Below are 19,958 nucleotides of genomic sequence, written 5' to 3' on the forward strand. Positions count from 1 at the left end.
ATTCTTTTAAAAAGATATATTTATTTATTTTAGCGGGGAGGGGCAGATGGAGAGAGAGAATCCCATGCGGGCTCTGCACTGAGTGTGGTCCCCACTGTGGGGCTTGATCTCACGACTCCAAGATCATGACCTGAGCCAAAACCAAGAGTCAGATGCTTAACCGGCTGAGCCACCAGGTGCCCCTGTCTTTTCATTTTGTTGATGGTTTCCTTTGCTGTGCAGAAGCTTTTTACTTTGATATAGTCCCATTTGTTTATGTTTGCTTTTGTTGCCTTTGGTTTTGGTGTTGAATCCATAAGATCATTACCGAGATCAATGGCAAGGAGTTTACTGTGTCTTCTTGTAGGATTTTATGGTTTCGGGTCTTCCATTCATATCTTTAATCAGTCCTGAGTTAGGTTTGTGTGTGGTGTAAGATAGTGGTCCAGCATCCTCCTTCTGCATGTGGCTGTCCAGTTCTCCACATGTGATTTATGACCGACTGTCCTTTCCCCATTGTGTATTCTTGGCTCCTTTGTCATGAATTAATTGATATATTATAATATATATATCAATATATAATATATTGGTAATATATGCTTGTATTTATTTCTGTGCTGTATTTTCTGTTCCACTGATGTCTGTTTTTACACCAATACCACTCTGTTTTGATTCTATTTTTTGTAATGCAATTTGAAATGAAGTAGTGTGATACTTCCAACTTTTTTGCTCTTTCTCAAGGTTACTTTGGCTATTCAGAATGTTTTGTGGTTTCACACACGTTTTAGGATTGTTTATTCTAATTCTGTGAAAAATGCTTTTGGAATTTTGATAGGGATTGTACTGAATCTGTAGGTCACTTTGGGTAATTTGGATATTTCAACAATACTGATTCTTATAACCCATGGGCATGGAATATCTTCCCATTTATTTGTATCATTTTCAACTTCTTCCAATAATAGCTTACAGTTTTCAGTGTGCAGGTCTTTAACTTCCTTGGTTAAATTTATAACCTTATAAGTTAATGAAATTGTAAATGAGATTATTTACTTAATTTCTCTTTTTGCTAGTTCATTATTAGTGTACCGAAATGTAACAGATTTTTGTATATTGACTTTGTATTCTGCAACTTTTTGAATTTGTTTATTCTAACTATTTTTTGATGGAGTCTTTAGGGTTTTCTATATATAACATCAGGTCATCTGTAAGTAGTGACAGTTTTATGTCTTCCTTTCTGATTTAGATACCTTTTCTTTCTTCTTCTTCTTCTTTTTTTTTTAAAGATGTGTTTATTAGAGAATGAGCACGAGACAGGGAGAGGGGCGGAGAGAGAATCTCAAGCAGACTCCCCACTGAGCACGGAGCTTTACATGGGGGCTCGATCCCAGGACCCCGAGATTATGACTTGAGCCAAAATCAAGAGTCAGATGCTTACCTGACTGAGCCACTCAGGTGTCCCAAGACATGTTTTATTTCTTATTCTTGCTTCATTGCTCTGGCTTGGACTTCCAGTAGTACGTTGAATAAAAGTGGTGACGGTGGGCATCGGTATCTTATTCCTGGTCCTGGAAAGCTTTTCACTGTTGTGTATGGCGTTAGCTGTGGGCTTGTCATACACGGCCTTCATGATGTGGAGGTGGATTTCCTCGGTGTCCACTTTGTTGGAAGTCTTTGTCGTGAATGGATATTGAAGTCGGTCAAGTGCTTTTCTGCATTCACTGAGATGATCATGTGATTTTTACCCTCCACGTTGTTAATGTGGTGTATCCCACTGACTGGTGGGTGGGTGTTAGACTGTCCTCGAATCCCTGGAGTAAATCTCACTTGATCATGTTGAATGATCCTTTAATGTGTTGGTGATTTGGTTTGCTGCTGTGTAGCTGAGGATTATCGCATCTGTGTTTGTCAGGGATGTTGGCCTGTGATTCTCTTTTCCTGTGGCATCCTTGTCTGGTTTTGGTTTCAGGCTAATGTTGGTCTCATAGAATGAGTTGGAAAGTGTTTCTTCCTCTTCTATATTTGGAAGAACTTGAAAGTTGGAGAAGGATTGGTAATAATTCTTCGAATGATTGGTAGAATTCACCAGTATTTGTTGCGAGGAATGAAGTCTTAATTAAAAAAAATAGACTGTTACTAGGAAACATATAAAACATTATAAAGAAACAAGGAACATAAATGTGCCAGCGTTGCCTACTTAGTTTTATCTTTGTTATTTGCAAGGGAACACTTGTGGGGTGACTATTCGGATAATATTTTTCTACAGTTACATCCACACTGTTTGTCACGTTTTCTCAGCGGTGATCAGAGCTATGTTGCCCACGTAGGTCCTTGTGTGAGCTCCATCATAAGGACATTCTCCTTTTAGTGACAGCGTTATCAAGACGTCATTCACACACGATATGACTCACCTATTTAAAGTGCATGATCCCGAGAATTTTAGTATATTCAGGATAGTGCTGCTGTCACTGAAAATGGCATTTGAACATTATCTCCCTCCTCCCCCATACTGCTCTCTCCCTAAGCAATCACCAATCTGCCTTACTCTATCTCTAGATTTGCCTGTTCTGGAGAGTTCACGGAAGTGGAGTCATATAATTCACAGTTTTTGGGACTGGCTTCTCTACCTAGTGTGTTATTGAAAAGGTTCACCCACGTTCCAGCCTGCACCATTCATTCATTCATTCATTTTAGTGGCGAATTAATATTCCTTTGGGTACTCCACATTTCATCTCTCTGTTTATCCTTTGATGGGCATCCGGGCGGTTTCTACCTTTTGGCTGCTGTGAACATTTGTGTGCAAGTTTTGTGTGGACGGCTGTTTGCATTTCTCTTGGGTGTGTACCGGGAATGGAATTGCCAGGACTATCACAGCCCTGTGGTTAACTCTCTGAGGAACGGACAGATGTTTTCCAAGGCAGCCACACCACCTTCCATTCCCGCCAGGAGTGTACGAGGGTCCCAGTTTCTCCACATCCTTACCAACACTAGTTGATCTTTGATTTTGATTATAGGCATCTCCCTGGGTGTGGAATGGTAACTCATTGTAGGTTTTTTAAAAAAATATTTTATTTATTTTTAAGTAGTCTCTACAGTCAACTTGGGGCTTGAATTCATAACCCCAAGAATCAAGGGTCACACGTCCCACCGACAGCCAGCCAGGTGCCTTCATTGTAGTTTTGGTTGGGGTTTTTCTGATGGATAAAGGTGTTGAATATGTTTTCAGACACTCGTTGGCTCTTCTTCAGAAAAATGTTCAGATCCCTTACCTATTTTAAAATTGGGTTATTGGGTTTTTTAATGATTGACTTGAAAAGGTCGTTTGTGTATTTTAGATATACGCCCCTTGTCAGATAAATGATCTGCAAATGTTTTCTCCCAGTTCCCTCTTTTTTTAAGTCAGGAAGGGAAGAAAAACTAAAACGTATTAAGTAACTATCATGATCAGCATTATACCTAGTTAGGGCTGTAGAAGTTGCTGGAACATAGAAATGATTTCTGTCTTCTAGAGGTTTAGGTTTCTTTGGAGACCCCAGACTTACATGGCAAAACTGGAAAGCAGCACAGAACAGCGCATGTTAAATAGCACACGATCTCAGTCAAAAACGGCATGGAAAAAAGTATGAGAAATAAATGCTCTGGGATTCCAAGGAACTGAGGTTGAAAGCAACTGATTTAAATTATTTATTTTGAGTAGAAATACATGAGCAAATGTTAACTATTCAGGGCAACTTCTAAAAAAGAATGTTCTGGTTTGATCAGCTTCCAGAGAGTTTCATAGTATCATGTACACCATGGTCAGTCTTCCTGGTGGACCGTCCCTGTTTATCCCTGTGCTCCCAGTTCTGGGCACGCGGCTGGAACCGTTTGTCGAAGACACGAGCACACGCCAGCAGGGCTGGAGGGCTCAGGGCGTGCGGCACCGAATGAGCACTTCCCTGAAGCTGGCACGGGTGCCAATGTTAGGGTGGAAAGAGTAAGAGGTGGAGGGGCCCTGGGTGCCCCTCAGGCTCTTCCCCGAACCAGGTCGGCAGCAGTGGCCTTTCCAGTCCCACAGCCTCACTGTGAAGCGAGGGGAATGCACCGGATCTTCTCCTCGAAGCATTCGGAGGTTTATGAGCAGCAAAAACTTGACACATTTAGAGCCAGCTAAACATTCTCTAAGTAGAATTTGAATGCATGATTAAGGTTTTATGCTAAAATTGCGCTGACAGGGAGCCTGGGTGGCTCAGTGGGTTAAGCCTCTGCCTTCCGCTCAGGTCATGATCTCAGGGTCCTGAGATAGAGCCCCGCATCGGGCTCTCTGCTCAGCGGGGAGCCTTCTTCCTCCTCTCTGTCTCTCTCTGCCTGCCTCTCTGCCTGCTTGTGATCTCTGTCAAATAAATAAATAAATAAAATCTTTAAAAAAATAGCACTGATTTTAGCACCTCCCATTTCTATAAAATTGTGTCAAGGAAATGGTATTTCTGATATTGGATGTACTATGAAGATATTTACAAGGCAGTATCTTTTTTTAAAATATATTTTTAAAAAGATTTTATTTATTTATTTGACAGAGAAAGAGAGAGAGAGAGAGAGACAGTGAGAGAGGGAACACAAGCAGGGGGAGCAGCAGGCAGAGGGTGAGGGGGAAGCAGACTTCCTGCCAAGCAGGGAGCCCAACGCCGGGGCTCAATCCCAGGACCCTGGGATCGTGATCTGAGCCAAAGGCAGGCCTTCAACTGACTGAGCCCCCCAGGCGTTCCTACAAGGCAGTATCTTAAGGATTATCATTAAGTAGAATGTTAGAATTAATTTATCAACTCATTTATACTGTATCTACTTTCTTTCAAACAAGATTTGAGATGGCCATTCAAGCTAGTATCTTTTCCCCTAAGGCAAAAGGTTCTTAGATGCTATTAAAATACATTCTGTTTGTTATTCTTATTTTTTAAACAAACTTTTGATATTTCGGAAGCTAAGATTTTAAACAGGATTAGGAGAGGAGAAATAGTTTGGTAATGCTATTTTAACACGAAGCTCTAAAATTAACGGCTTTTAAACATGAAAGCTCTAATTTTCTGTCAGACCGTTTAGGTTGGAGAAGGACCATCACCAGCTACTATAAATCCCTGCGTGCGTGCTTAATGATAAACAAGCCAGTGAGGGTTTGGTTCAAGTAAATGCTTTTTCTTTGTAAAATCGTGAGTCCTAGTAAATGTCATGCTTGAATTTCACACCTTTGACATATCCATAACAGAGATTCTGAACTATATAACACTGGAATCTCTCATTTCTTCAGAGAGGATTAAACTCAGTAGAAATAGAAACATGACCGTGACCTGTAAATTTAACCAGTCTGTGGCTACAGCGTTGAAATCTTTAAAATTTTGTTTCTCTCTCTTTCCTTTCTCTCTCTCTCTCTCTCTTTTTAAAAGTGTTAGGCTGTAAGGTAATTTTATATAAATGTATAGCAAACAAAGTATGACAAATCTGAATAATTCATTCAATGTTTGTATGTTTTATATTAAAATCATGTAAGTTAAAACTTGTTTATTTTACATTTACAGTTGGTATAAATAAACTTCAAAGTATCTATTTTCTAGGTTTCGAATTTCATGACAAGCAACCCCTTTAGCTCCAGTAACTTATTTAAAAGCTTAAAAGCTTTTGTTAAAATACTCTGTATTAAGTAGTGAGTGTTTCCTAGGGAACTCAGCATATTTCCATGTGAGTAATCTGATTTAACTAGAAATGTATCCGAACCACAGTGTCCTTTATGGATCATAAATATCTGTATTAATATTTTCCTGTAAAAGCTCTGTTAACAGTCTAAATGATAGGTTGGTTCCTTGATAAAGCCGAATGTTCTTTGAAGTAACTTTTAAACATTTTTATACAGGATTAGCTGAACCATCCTTTGTTGCGAAACATGAAGACAGTTTGTTTAAGGATTTGTTTCAAGACTACGAAAGATGGGTTCGTCCCGTGGAGCACCTGAACGACAAAATAAAAATAAAGTTTGGCCTTGCGATATCTCAGTTAGTGGATGTGGTAGGTGTGCATATCACGACATACTTCATTTCATATGGTCTTCCTGAGGGCATCGTGGGGGCCCAGGTACCGTGTGAAGCCGCGGGGATGGCAAAGATGGACGAGACAGTCATTCTCCTGAAGGAACTCAGCAGGGAGAAAGAACTACTACACAAGAGGCCTAGGAATGCACTGTTTCTCTAATACCATATAGTTTAGAAGTCATTTATTGGTCATTTTAATGGGCCTGTTTTTAATAAGTTCAAGGATAGTAAACCTTTATATGGGAGATTCTCATTACATTTGTTTAAAAATACAATTTTAAAAAGTCAACATTTTAAAGAGGAGAAAGTCCAAGAGTAGAGTTGTAGATTTGGGGGACCGGAAGGTATCTCAGCAGATCATTGTTTCAGTATCACACTTAAAACCTATCCGAGACTTTCCCATATGACGCCCAGGGAGTATCTGTTCCATTGTAACTTGTTTTTATTGTCGGGAGATCCTTTCTACTTAAAGGACAAAGTTCACGCTAATTTTTAAATTAGTTCCTTCTTGTTCTGATCATGTCAATCAATAATTATTTCCCTGCTGTGTTCCCAGAATAGTCCGTGTGTGTGTTTGCATGAGAGAAAGAATGTACACCAACATTTATAGGTGTGCCTTTATTTCCTAATTAGAGAAGCAATGCATAATTTTTGTTGAGAGTTTGGAAAGTGTGAACAAATACAGACGAGGAAATAAAAACTGACTGTGATTCTATGACCCGGAGATGACCAGTGGTAACATTTTGCTGTATTTCTTGCAAGTTTTTCCTGTGTGTATATTTTAAAATTGGGCTATTTTGACATAAAGAAGACCTTTTTTCCTCCTGTTTTTTTTCCCCCTCAAAATTTTATTATTTTATTTTAAGGATTTTGTTTATTTATTTGACAGAGAGACAGTGAGAGAGGGAACACAAACATGGGGAGAGAGAGGGCGAAGCAGGCTCCCCACTGAGCAGGGAGCCCCATGCAGGGCTCGATCCCAGGACCCCCGATCATGACCTGAGCTGAAGGCAGACATCTAACTGACTGAGCCACCCAGGTGCCCCACAGGGTACACATTTTTAAAAGTCTGTTGATATATGTCACTTTAACTGCCTCCAGAAAGATCAGTGAATATGGACTGTGTTGTGTGCTTGGCCCTCTGCTTGGGGATTTTCAATATAAATACAACAGAGAAGTAGGAGGGTGAGGGGGGCTTGCTCTCAAAGACCTTTCTTTCTAGTTGGGACTGTGAGCAAGTAAGTGGAGTCACTATAGGACACAGCATTTCTGGCCACAAAAATCTGGGAACTCAGGTTATGATCAGGTCGTCAAAGCAGGATAGAGGAGGGGGCACTGGGGCCGGCGTTGTGGTGAGTGCGGGATTGCACATGCAGGGAGGAGAGTAACAAGGAGCAGTGTGATCACAGGCTCAGAAGTGACCAGGAGTCTTTTTGTCCAGCTGTTAAGATCAAAGGGTTAATGTTGGGAGCCACCCTGGGATGGCCTGATGGGTCTCGGGGTTGCCTACATGCCACAGTGCTGTGCCCCCTACCATTTTTCTGTTGCCTCTTGGAACAAGTCGCTCATCCTTCAAGGCCAAATTTATTTGACCCGTGGTGGAGTCTTTCCTGAGTTCCCAAGACAGTCTCCTCTGTCAGCGTCGCCCTCTGCTCTTGACAAGTGGCCATCAGGGTGGCTGGCGCTCATGTGCTCGGGGTGGTGCCCTCAAAGCTGGCTGAGCTTCATTCCTCGGGTCCATCCCAGAGCCCAGCACAGTGCCTGGCGCACGGTAAGGGCTGTGCGGATGACATATGTGACGGCCACAGGTGTGGTCGAAGCTGTGCTTTAGGAAGAGCCATAGGATGGTTAAATATGTGGTCTTGAGGAGTGAAGGCGACGGGAAGCTTGGGAGGCCCGTGGAGGCCAGGAGGCAGGAGTCGCCGGACTGGAGCACTGAGTAGAGCAGGAGGTGGCAGGTCTTGAGGTCCACGTGGTGACAAGAGAAGAACAGGTCTGAAAGGTTGAATCTGTCACTCTGCGGCAGGCAGAGGAGATGATGTGTCCCACTCCGATAGCAGGTGCTTGTGGTCGTTCAAAAGAAAATGTTCTCGAGGCCCTTGGGAAGTCAAACCCGGCTCTGTGAGGAGACAGGAGGCTCAGGGTCAGCAGGGACAGCCTGGCCCAGGGCCGAGTGTCAAAAATGTGGGACTGATGTGTGTTCAAACGAGCAGGGGAAGCTGGAGGGGCCGTCCTGGAGGAGGCGGTGGAAGAAAGGATGAGCCAAGCAGGGAAGCCGGGGAAGGGCTGTCTCCTGAGAGAAGAGCCCAGAACACGAAAGGTCAGTGATGACGATGACAAGACGGAAGGAGGACAGGAGCTGGGGGGGGGTGTGGTGAGGACATGGAGCACGGACGTCCCTGTCATCGCTGAGCTCTGTCCCCCTCAGTCTGTGGTCATGTTTGGGGGCTCCTCCCAGAAGTTCGCTCAGATTCCCGCCTTCTTCCCCATGTGTTCTTGCTCACTCATCTTTCTGAAATCTCCATGTTGGCTGGCTCGTCAGTTGCCAATTTTACAGTCAGGTTAGAACACGATTGCCCCTGCGGGGCGCCTGGGGGCGGAGTCATTAAGCGTCTGCCTTCGGCTCAAGTCATGATCCCAGGGTCCTGGCATCGAGCCCCGCATCGGGCTCCCTACTCGCCGGGAAGCCTGATTTTCCCTCTCCCACTCCCACTGCTTGTGTTCTCTCGCTGGGTCTCTCTCTGTCAAATAAATAAAATCTTACAAAAAAATAACCAGAAAACTATTGCCCCTGAAACTTTTCTGTTCAACTTATGTGTAGCTAACGGGCACTTGTGTCCTGGTGACAAGGACACCTGCGCTTGTCCTTGCTTGGGTTTGTGTCTTTTACATCCTGCATAGTGCCGAATGCGAGAGAGATGCTTGGGAGACAACTAGGTCCCCTTAAGTTGGGCTGTACAGCTGCATTTGGGGCTGGTTGTGAACTTAGGTATTATTCCTTTATCTGTATTGAAGATATGAAGTATTGACTGGGTCCTAGCCCATGGTGCAAAATTTATGTGTGTTCACATTTTTCTGGGGAAAAGGTCTATAATTTTCATTAGATTCTCAAGGATGACCTATTGCTTTATAGGGTCATAGGTAATAGGTTTGCCAGAACTTTCCTAATTGTTAATGCTTCTGTTTAGAACTTTGGGCACAGAGACCAGCCCTTACTCTGGATGCTGTATGACTCCTGGGCACACGGGGGAGCTGGTAGGATAAGGTTTAAACCTAGGAGCTTTGAATTCTAACATCAGTTCTCCCACCGGTTGGTGGTGTTTAGGCAAGTGGCCTCACTGTGCTGGTTTCTGTACTTGCAGAATGAATGGGTTACAGTAGATGAAATCTCTAGGTCCTTGCCAGCTTGAGTGCTTTAATCAAGGACAACTGCCCTTTGGAACAGGAGTGCAGGAGGGATGGCCTTGCTGTGTTTCCTGGTAGCTGTTCCCATGGGAGGGACTTCACCCCTGTCTTTGTCCCAAGAGAGGTGTCTCCTCCATCCTCCTCCTCTCTCCCGGGTGCTCACCTGCTGTTGGAATGAGTGCCCTCCAGGCACCTGAGCCATTTAAAACCCTGTCCCCTCTCCCGAGCCCAGGGATAGCCTCTTACCGTGTGGGTCTCTGCAATTGGCATTATATCCCGCACACTGTGCCCAATGATCACGATGGTCTCATAGGGCCCCAGTCGGCACCATGATGTTTCCATAAATGTAATGGAAGAAATGTCAATTTAGTTGGGCCTTGAGAATTCAATGAAACGCTGGTCTCACAAAGAAACAACATCAGGGAGGTGTGAGTGGCAAGTATTGAAGAACTCAGTTCTCTAGCAAAGCAGGTTGTGAGAGCTCATGAGGTCGCACGCAGGGCAGCGAGCGCAGTGTCTTGTCTTCGTGGCAGTGCCTCGGAGGTTCAGAGCTGTGCTCAGCGGAGACACGGAACTACCTTCCCTGCATCGTGGCACTTCTGATGTCACCGTGTGCTTTATCAATAATTCACAGTCAGCTTCTTCCTTTCTTAGCACTAAGGACGTAAAGTCATGCTGTGCCCATTCCTTGGGCTGTGTCTCAGCTTTGACGTCACAGCGTAGTGTGTTCAGCCCGTGTGTTCAGTCGGAGATGCTGGTGGTGTGTGCCACGGCGGTGTACCTGACATACAGAGCACCCTGAGGGGAATGACGTGCAGTTAGGCTGAAAAAGGATCCTGCCCTTCCAGAGAACAGCATCGATGAGCAGGATGTAGGGACTGTATGGACAGGAGTGTTTGTATAAAACTGTAAAAGTTCTTATTTCTAGAATTATTGTTTCTATACTTGAAATAATCAGCCTTGTTTACATTTTTGTTTTCTAGGATGAGAAAAACCAGTTAATGACAACAAATGTCTGGTTGAAACAGGTGTGTATGAAATGCAAAAGTTTACCTGAGTGGTCCCGGGTGCTGTGACCAGAGGATTGACAGCACAGAGAAACGCGAGCAGGAGGTGTCTGGGGGCGGGGCAGGATGCAGGATGGTGGGGGTCGATGGGGTTCTCATGGAGCGGTTGCTGTCTGCCAGGCACCCTTGTGGGCACCAGGGAAACAGCAGTGAACAACACGGACAGAGGTCCTGGCCATCAGGAAGCTTCCTTCTGGTTAGAGGAAAGAAACAAGGAAGCTGTATTGTGCCTCCAATGCTGACAAGCTTCACAGGGGGCAAGGATATGGGATCTTTGGGGATGTACTTTTAAATAGGATGGGTGGGGAAACCATTGAGAAGAATGTAGTGTTTGAGCAAGGCTTGGAGGAGGAGAAAGAAGCCGTATGAGTATCTGGGGGAGAATTGACCCAGGCAGAGAGGGACCAGCATGTGCAAAGGCCCTGTGGCTGGAGTGTGCCTGGGGTGTTTCAGGAGGAGCAAGCCAGCCAGTATGGGTAGGGATGAGTGAACCATGGGGAAGGAGGGGTGTATAGATGAGATCAGAGAAGCAGTGGGAGACGTTTAGTAGGCACCTGGGTTGGTGTCAGGATGGTGGTATTTACTTGGAGTGAGATGGGAATGGGGGATGAGTTACTCTTACAGACAGAGCCCCTTTGTAGAAAGGACTTCTCTGTCTTCTGGGCCGTCAGACTTACGTCCTCAGCTGCTGCTGTGTGCTTCCCTTCAGTCTTTCTTTATTATCCCTAATTATAACACCGACTACCAGTTCCCTGGCCCTAATTCCTAAAAGGCATGCCTCCTTTTTTGGGGATGCAGGTCTTAACATGATTCCAGAATGTCACTTTGTGGAGGTTGGACAGGTGTTTATATCTGTGGAGTGTGTAATAAATCCAGTCCCCCTGCAGGGACCAGTCCAACCAATGACAATAGAGCTGGAAAAGAGAAAGTCTGTCCAAACTTGGTCCTTACATGCCCATGGCTGCAGCCCCAGGCGTGGTCACTGGTGGGGGAGGAGGTGCCGAGCAGAGCACGGGCCTCACCTGTGTTGCATGAGGACCAGGGGCTGTGCTCCCGTGCTCTCAAGAAAGATGTGGAGCTGAGTGTTCTCTGTGGCGAGCAGAGATGCTTTCTGTGTCTAGAACTTCTGGATTTGGTAAAAAGTGTAGTTTTTACTACTCTTGACCGTCGATGTCATTGGAATTGGCAATTGAGGCCATTGTCTTTGTTCTGAAGGAGTGGACGGACGTGAAGTTAAGATGGCATCCTGAGGAGTACGGAGGAATAAAAGTTATACGTGTCCCTTCAGACTCTCTCTGGACTCCAGACATCGTTTTGTTTGATAAGTAAGTTATATTCTAAATACCACTTTGTGTTTTTAAAAGGAAACACTTGTATTTTTATGAGGCACTAGTAATTTTTTCTTCTCTTGGAACATTGTTTAGCTCTAAGATCAAATGACTTGATCCTATGTTTTTTGTGAACCTACACGTAGGTTCTGTGGATCCTCTCCTTTTCTTGGCATATTGTTTCCTGATCGTAAACGTGTTCTTTTTTTTTTTTTTTTTTAAAGACTTTTAGAGCATCTGGGAAGTCCAGGAAGGTGTAAGGAAGTGGGGGGGGGTCACCTATAATAACCCCATCATCCCACACTTGGAGGCAACGTGCACAGTAGCCGACACGTACAGCGGACTCACTCCGTGTCTGGCCGCGTGCTCCGAGCTCCAAGCCTGACTATCATTTGGGTGGCATTGCTGATGGACAAACGGGGACTGGCGTTACAACCTTGGCCATGACCCCACAGTTTGCCGGTGTCTGAGTGGGCTTCCCACGAGGCAGCCTGACGTCAGACCTACCTTCTGATTCAATAGACTACGTATCTGCCAGATTGCCTTCCAGATTTGGGGGGTATTTTTTCAAAAAAATTGTTGAAGTTTTACTTCATGTTCAAATAAATTTTGCTTCTAATTTTCTTAAATTCTGCATTGGAATTATCCCTTGATGAGGGTCATTGAGTCCACTCATCTCCACGGGCGTCCTACCTTGCCGTGTCTTCAGGATGGTTCTCACTGGGGAAAGGATAATTCTGGGATCGACTTTCAGGTTTTCTAGGACCACCCATGGCAAATCTGGGAATTTGTGCTTCTCCTAAAGCACTTTGTGGTATTTGCAAGAAGGCATTTGGCATGAAGTCAGAGCAAACGCTATGCAAAAATACCAGTCTTTAGACACCCTTTCCTTGCTCGCTTCTCCACAGGTGAAGAGGGAACAAGGTGTGCGTTCTCAGGACAGAGCTCCCTGGAGTGTCCTGTACTCCGGGCTGCTGATAGCATGTCTGCATAGGCATGAGTCTAACAAAAGTCACATGAGTTTTAAGATAAAAGAAACTGGTATTTCAAAGAAAGCTTTTGTCGGTTGACTTCTCCAGGATGTGAGTTCCCGGGGTGGCAGAGCTCGAGAGGCCCACAGGCTGGCGTCCAGTGTTTGTGGCAGAGGGAAGAGCACTGTGGGGGAGTCTCGGTGCGTGGAGTCGGGCTCCAGCTGCTCTCTGACTGTTTAAGTCGCCCAGTTGTAGTTCACAGGTCAGGTGAGATCTTTCAGCCTCTCACGAGTCAGGATGCTGGGAAGTCGAGCTGGCTCGTCAGTCTTGGAGAGGATGTGGAAGGAGTTCGGCTCCCGGAGGGTCCCGTGTTTGAGGAAGATGGACTTAGAACAGAGTCCCCGTGTCTCCGGCACACTCATCTACGAAGTGTCTCGTGTTTTGGCACAGGTTTTCTTTCACAGAAGGCTCGTGAAGTGCGGGCTTGGGCTGTCTCATCTCTCACTGTCCTGTACGTGTGTGTGTTTCAGCGCAGACGGGCGTTTTGAGGGGGCCAGCACAAAAGCTGTCGTCAGGCATGACGGCACGGTGACCTGGACGCCACCTGCAAACTACAAGAGTTCCTGCACCATCGATGTCACGTTTTTCCCATTCGATCTCCAAAACTGTTCCATGAAGTTTGGTTCTTGGACTTACGATGGATCACAGGTTGATATCATTTTGGAGGACCAAGACGTAGACAAGAGAGACTTCTTCGACAACGGAGAGTGGGAGATTGTCAGCGCCACGGGGAGCAAAGGGAACAGGACGGACAGCTCCTGCTGGTACCCGCACATCACGTACTCCTTTGTCATCAAGCGCCTGCCTCTCTTCTACACCTTATTCCTTATCATTCCCTGTATCGGCCTCTCCTTCCTAACCGTGCTCGTCTTCTATCTCCCCTCCCACGAAGGGGAGAAGATCTGTCTCTGCACGTCTGTACTGGTCTCTTTGACGGTCTTCCTGCTGGTTATCGAGGAGATCATCCCCTCGTCTTCCAAAGTGATCCCTCTGATCGGAGAGTACCTGGTGTTCACCATGATTTTTGTGACGCTGTCCATCATGGTCACCGTCTTCGCCATCAACATCCACCACCGCTCCTCCTCAACACACGACGCCATGGCGCCCTGGGTCCGCAGGGTCTTTCTGCACAAGCTTCCCAAACTGCTCTGCATGAGAAGCCACGTGGACCGGTACTTTGCTCCGAAAGAGGGGACTGAGGGCGCTGGGAGACCAGAGTCTTCTCAAAACCCACTGGAGGCTGCGCTGGATTCCATCCGCTACATCACCAGACACGTCATGAAGGAGAACGACGTCCGTGAGGTCTGTGCCATGTAGTGTTTGCGATAAGCGGCTGCTTCTGTTCTGAGTGTGGTGGAGTAAATGGCAGGACCTCGAGGGGACCCCAATGTCGAGGGCCACAAATGTTGGGGCACTGTCCTTAGAAGGTCTTTACTGGAACTGGCTTCAGTCAAAACATCAGCATCTCTACCCCCCTTGCTTCTCCGTCCCCCCAGCCACTCCGTCATTCTCAAGAGTGACAATCCTGCCATGATTATTTTAATTCTATCTTCCATAATTTTGTGTCTGAATTCTGTGCTGATCTGTCGGCACAACTTGGCACGATCATTGATCAGAATTTGTTTCATTTTTTAACCAATGAGCCTAATGGAGGCTTTATAAATATAGCCAAGATATTTCTTCTAGAATATGTCCTTTTGTTGTTCATTTACAAGAGAATATCAGTGAAATTAAAAGCAGTAAGGTATTCTTGGGTGTCACACATGCCGAAGTGTTCATGTGAAGTTTAGCAATAGTGCTTAATAATATGCTTAATTTGCTTAAAAATAAAAATTCATGTCAAACTTTATTAGGGAAAATAACTCTCACTGGCTTCTTAAGGTTAATATTTAAAGTAAGAATTGAACATGAATACATTCTACTAATGTGATATTAGATTGAACTTTCAAAACATCACATTTCAGTGTCACCATTCTTACTCTTTTTTTAAAGATTTTGTTTATTTGTTTGTCAGAGAGAGCACACAAGCAGGCAGAGAGGCAGAGGGAGAAGCAGGCTCTCCGCTGAGCAGGGAGCCCGATGCGGGACTCGATCCCACGACCCTGGGGTCATGACCTGAGCCGAAGGCAGAGGCTTAACCCACTGAGCCACTCAGGCATCCCACCATTCTTACTCGTGTATAATATTTTTAAAGCTAGGAATATAGCATTTTCATAATTGAATTTACTTGGGACAGTCCCATTAAAATTATATGAATTCTCATTTCTAAAGCTTCTTTAAATGGAAAAATGTTTAGCAGGTGTGGGAAGAAGCATCAGAGCGAATCTGGTAACATCACAGCCCTCCCCCCGGAAGGAGCGTAGGACATCGATTCCGGAAAAACGTGTAATGCTTGTGGATTTGTAAGGTTTCTATTTCATGATTAGTACGATGAGTTTATGAGGTCTGAAGCAATCGATGGGGTCTTAAAACATATAAATGTTAAGTGATGATTGGAATAGAGATGGAATTTAATTGATGTCTGCAAAGGGCTGTGTGAAAGGACCAGCACTCATCCCCTGGAGGCACTAAATGGATTTTATTTTCGGGGAGACTCAGACAATCAGTAGAGTGTTCATAGCCCCCTGAAGTCCACATTGTCCCACACCTGGGGGCAGAGCTCCTGTAGGGGACCTCGTGCCTCATGAGAGCAGGGGCAACTTCTGGTGCTCAGGGGCTGGTCTCCCCTTGCCCTTCCTCTGAGGTCACTGAGAGCTGCTGAGCTCCCTCCCCGCTTAGGCTGCGAAATGGGATGAACTGAGGTCCAGGCCAGCAGAGCTGAATTCACGAGCTCAGATTAAAAGGCCCCCAGGGAATCCAAAACCAAATGATGCAGCTTGTGGGGCAGGGAAGAAGATTTGGGACTGCCCAATAGATATTATTCTGAACCAACTTTTAACTTGGCTTGAAATTAATTAACCTCAGGCTGGGCTCTCTTCACAAATTAAAATAAGTAAGCACTGCTGGGCAAGAGTAAGTAACAGAAATAACTATAGAAAAAGAATCAGAGAGGTTTTTTTAGTTTATCTTATAATAATCAAGTAGTATATCCTGACTTTACTGAACATGTCAAAATATGCCACTTGAATATATTACAAATCAACTTGTAATTTAATAGCGTGTGCAGTGGTCCTGCAAGCTCGTGGAGACTGTACGCGTCCTGAGCTCTGAGCACAGGGTCCCTCGCTGTCACGCAGCGGGGGTGGGCGGCAGAAGCTGGCCTGGCCTCTAACTCAGTGTGTAATATCTTGATTATGCAACTTTCACTCACGTGTTAAACGTATGTGTGTTTTTTCTTCTTCTGCAACAGGTTGTTGAAGACTGGAAATTCATAGCCCAGGTGCTGGACCGGATGTTTCTGTGGACTTTTCTTCTGGTTTCAGTTGTTGGATCTCTCGGGCTTTTTGTTCCTGTTATTCACAAGTGGGCCAACATAACAGTCCCGGTTCACATCGGACAGGCAAGCAAGTGATGCCTCCCCCTGGCAGGAACTTAGTTACGAAAGACACGCATAGCTCTGTACCTATCACCGTAGAAAATGTAAGTTGTGCTTGAAATTTGACGCCAGCTCGATCAGACCAACAGCAGCTGGCACTGGTTTACCCTACCGGATTGCCCACTGGAACACTTCACCCGCACGAGTGAGGCACTGGCTCAGCATCTGATTTAGAAATAGTGATCCCACATCTGAACTGCACTAGTATGAACCCGGCCTTCGGGTCCTGGCGAATAACACCCACTGTAATCACAGGGCGCGTGCTGCTTGACTGTGTCTGAAGACGGGTTTCAGAACTACTCCTGCGTTTGGTAGAAGGCACACATTTTAAATGTCCCTGTCCTCTACCCCCATTTCATCTTTGGCACGGTGGCCCGCGGCGGTGGTAAATGAGCCAGCTACTTGGTGCCGTGACGAAAAGTGCGATGCTGATTTTCTAGAACCGACGTTTCAAAAAATGAAAAGCGGGAATTCCTTGAAGGCTTACTTTATTTCTTAGATGCTTTAACTGAACAATTACGGTATTTACTATTTTCGGAGCTTACTGTCCGTTGTAAAATCATACAATAGACAGCTCCCACAGACATGCACAAGTGTCTCCTTAATGATTTCTACCCCCTTGTCCACATTTCCCACAATAACCATCTTCTGTATAAACTGTAGCATTTCTGTACCCTTCACCTTAGAACTACAATGAAGTGAATCTCAGTTTTAAAACTTAAAAAAACCAAACTGCTGTGGATAATACCAAATCGTAGCAGAAACCGTCTTCCGCAGGGACAGGTGGATTCTAACCAGGCAGAAGCTCATGGTTACGTGTCTGGAATGTTTCGGTTTCTCTCTCATCCCAACAGTGACCGTGCTAGAGCCCTGGAGTTGAGAGGGCTGGGAGATGTGCGGGCTTAGCCTTTCACTGCTCACTCGGGACGGACGGGCTGTCGCCAGTAAACGAGTTAGATTCCCTCTCTCGTGTCCCAGTTCAGCTGTGACCGAACCGGGAGAGCAAGACCAAAGCCCGGGTTTGATGCATGACTCCAGGGTCTTAGAGAACAAACGCCTTGTTTACGGTGAGTAACCGTCTGAGGGCGTTGGTGCTCTCTGGAGGCGGGAGTGGACGGGCTCTTCCCTGTCTCACTGTGGACACACATTCGGTGTCCCTCAGCAAGTGAACATTGGGTTTGCCGAGTTTAAACTGCCCGTTAGCTAGCTTAACACGTTCACTCCCTAACTCCTCTCCGGTCTGCATTCCCACTGCTTGTAACTTGTATGAGTAAATTTTAGAGAGATCTTCATTCGACTTACTGAAACACAAGTCAGCGCAGGCTACAGTTCTGTCGGTTTTATTTTTGCGTAGCCTAAACATCCAAACGACTAGTGGCAAGATCAAAATGGTCTCTGTGAACCCTTGTCTCCTACCAGTGGCCACCCAGACTCTGGCCTCTGGTCCAGGAGACTCGCTTCTAAATAATCTGTCTCAAGCAGTGGTTCTCAATTGGGTAGTTTTGTGCTCGAGGGGACACTTCATTTTTTGAGACAGTTTTGGTTGTCCTAACCGGCAAGGGACCGGGGGTGTGTCACTGGCATCTACTGGGCAGACCCCAGGGGGCCACTAAAGATCCCAAAATGTCCAGGACAGTCCTCCCAGCGCAGTGACGCAGAACGTCACTGGTGCCAAGGCTGGGAAGGGCTGTTGCTGAGGTCCATCCACTGTGACCGTGGGAACAGCTGCCACGTCTCCCAGTGGTCACTCAGGCTGCTCTGGGACATGCGCGGGCTCCATGGTGGAAGTGCGACCCTCAGAATTTTGGGAACTGGGTGGCGGGGGGAGCAGGGTGCAGGGTCAGAGCCAGCGTAGGGAGGGCTGCTGCTGAGAGAGCACGACACTTGGAGCGGGCCGCGGGCTGGGGAAGGAAGCCTCGGGAAATCTGCTGCGAACCGACCTAAATAGACACGCCCGGGTCTCACTTATGCCTCCACCACCACCAGCAGAAGACAGTCTTCCTAGTTCGGCCATTTTCACACGGTCTGTGATACAGCATACTGCCCAACACTGCAGAAAAGCTGTATTTTGATGTTTCTCTCTCTCTTTTTTTAAGATTTTATTTATTTATTTCACAGAGATCACAATCAGGCAGAGAGAGAGAGAGAGGAGGAAGCAGGCTCCCCGCTGAGCAGGGAGCCCGATGCGGGGCTCGATCCCAGGACCCTGAGATCATGACCTGAGCCGAAGGCAGAGGCTTAACCCACTGAGCCACCCAGGTGCCCCATTTTGATGTTTCTTTACCAGAAAGCCAGTTTAAACATTCACTTATCTATAATAAATACTCTTGACGTTTTTCTTCCATGAATCTCTTCTGACAAAATGAAGACGACGGGATAAATAAGTAAGCCTTGAAATGCGAGATCCAATGCCGGTAGCTCGAGGTCAAGAAACCGTGAGAAAGAGCCTAAATGTAATACTTATTGGAGGCAACAGGACGGATTCTTTACAACGCGGGATTTGACGTGACTTCTGGGATATCACACAAAAGAGCACAGGTGACAAAAAACTGACAAAGTGGAATTCATGAAAATTTAAAACTTCTGTGCATTACAAGACGTTATCGACAGAGTGAAAAGTCAACCCGCGGACGGGGAGAAAATATCACACATCACATGCCTGATAGGAGCTTAATAACCACGACACACAGAGAACTCCTTTAACTTAAGGATTGAAACACCCAAACTGAAACACCCAAACACCCGCCCCGAAGCGGAAGAGGACCTGAGCAGACGCATCCCCGAAGGCGCCGCACAGAGGGCCGAGAGGCTCGGGAGGAGATGCTCAGCCTTATCATCATGTAAATGTGAATCAAAATGGCAGCGAGACCCCGGCTCCCACGCAGGAGGACGGGCGCTGTCGAAAGCACAGGGAGCGAGCCCTGATGGCGACGAGGCCAGCTGGAGCCCCGGGGGTGCGGGAGACGGTGCAGACACCCGTGGAGAGCCATCCGGTGCTTCCTCAAAAAATTAAAAATAGAATAGTTCCACCTCGGGGCCTCTACCCCAAAGAACTGGAAGCAGGGTCTCCAACAGATCCCTGGGCACCCACATTCACAGCAGCGTTGTCTGTAACAGCCAAAATGCGGGAGCCCCTGGCGTCCACCAACAGAGGGACGGATACGCAGAACATCCACTCGTGCACCAGAGTGTTGCTCAGCCGTGACCAGGAAGGACATTCAGACACCTGCCACCGTGCGGACGGGCCTGGAGGGCATTACGCTCGGGGAAAGGAGGCAGTCACAAAAAGACGAGTACTGCATAATTCACTTATATGGGGTCCTCAGTCAAAATCCTACAAACAGTGGCATGGGGGTGCCGGGGGAGAGGGGCGGGGGGCTCGTGGTTTCTGGGATGAGGAGGGTCTGGAGGTGGGGGTGACGGCTGGAAGTCCTGCACTGAAGTGGGTGCCTCCCAATGATGGGCACGGGCCACATCCTAGGGGAGCGACGTTTCCCACCAGAAGGAACCAACGCACCCCATGCCCAGGCCGGTGAGCCGCCGGCCAACCCAGCACGGCC

At 46.3% G+C, this 19,958-nt stretch overlaps 1 protein-coding gene across 1 annotated transcript; it reads left to right on the forward strand.

The window, feature by feature from the left end:
* The first annotated feature begins 5,948 nt into the window (after nucleotides 1-5,948).
* On the forward strand, nucleotides 5,949-16,374 carry LOC111152658 (cholinergic receptor nicotinic alpha 5 subunit). Its single transcript, XM_022511204.1, has 5 exons — nucleotides 5,949-6,009; nucleotides 10,421-10,465; nucleotides 11,720-11,829; nucleotides 13,334-14,165; nucleotides 16,213-16,374. The coding sequence occupies exons 2-5, from the start codon at nucleotides 10,439-10,441 to the stop codon at nucleotides 16,372-16,374; spliced, it is 1,131 nt and encodes a 376-aa protein (XP_022366912.1). The 5' UTR covers nucleotides 5,949-6,009; nucleotides 10,421-10,438.
* The last annotated feature ends 3,584 nt before the right edge of the window (nucleotides 16,375-19,958 follow it).

This window comes from Enhydra lutris, unplaced genomic scaffold, assembly GCF_002288905.1.
Source record: "Enhydra lutris kenyoni isolate GAN:26980312 unplaced genomic scaffold, ASM228890v2 scaffoldscaffold29, whole genome shotgun sequence".
Taxonomy (NCBI): Eukaryota; Metazoa; Chordata; class Mammalia; order Carnivora; family Mustelidae; genus Enhydra; species Enhydra lutris.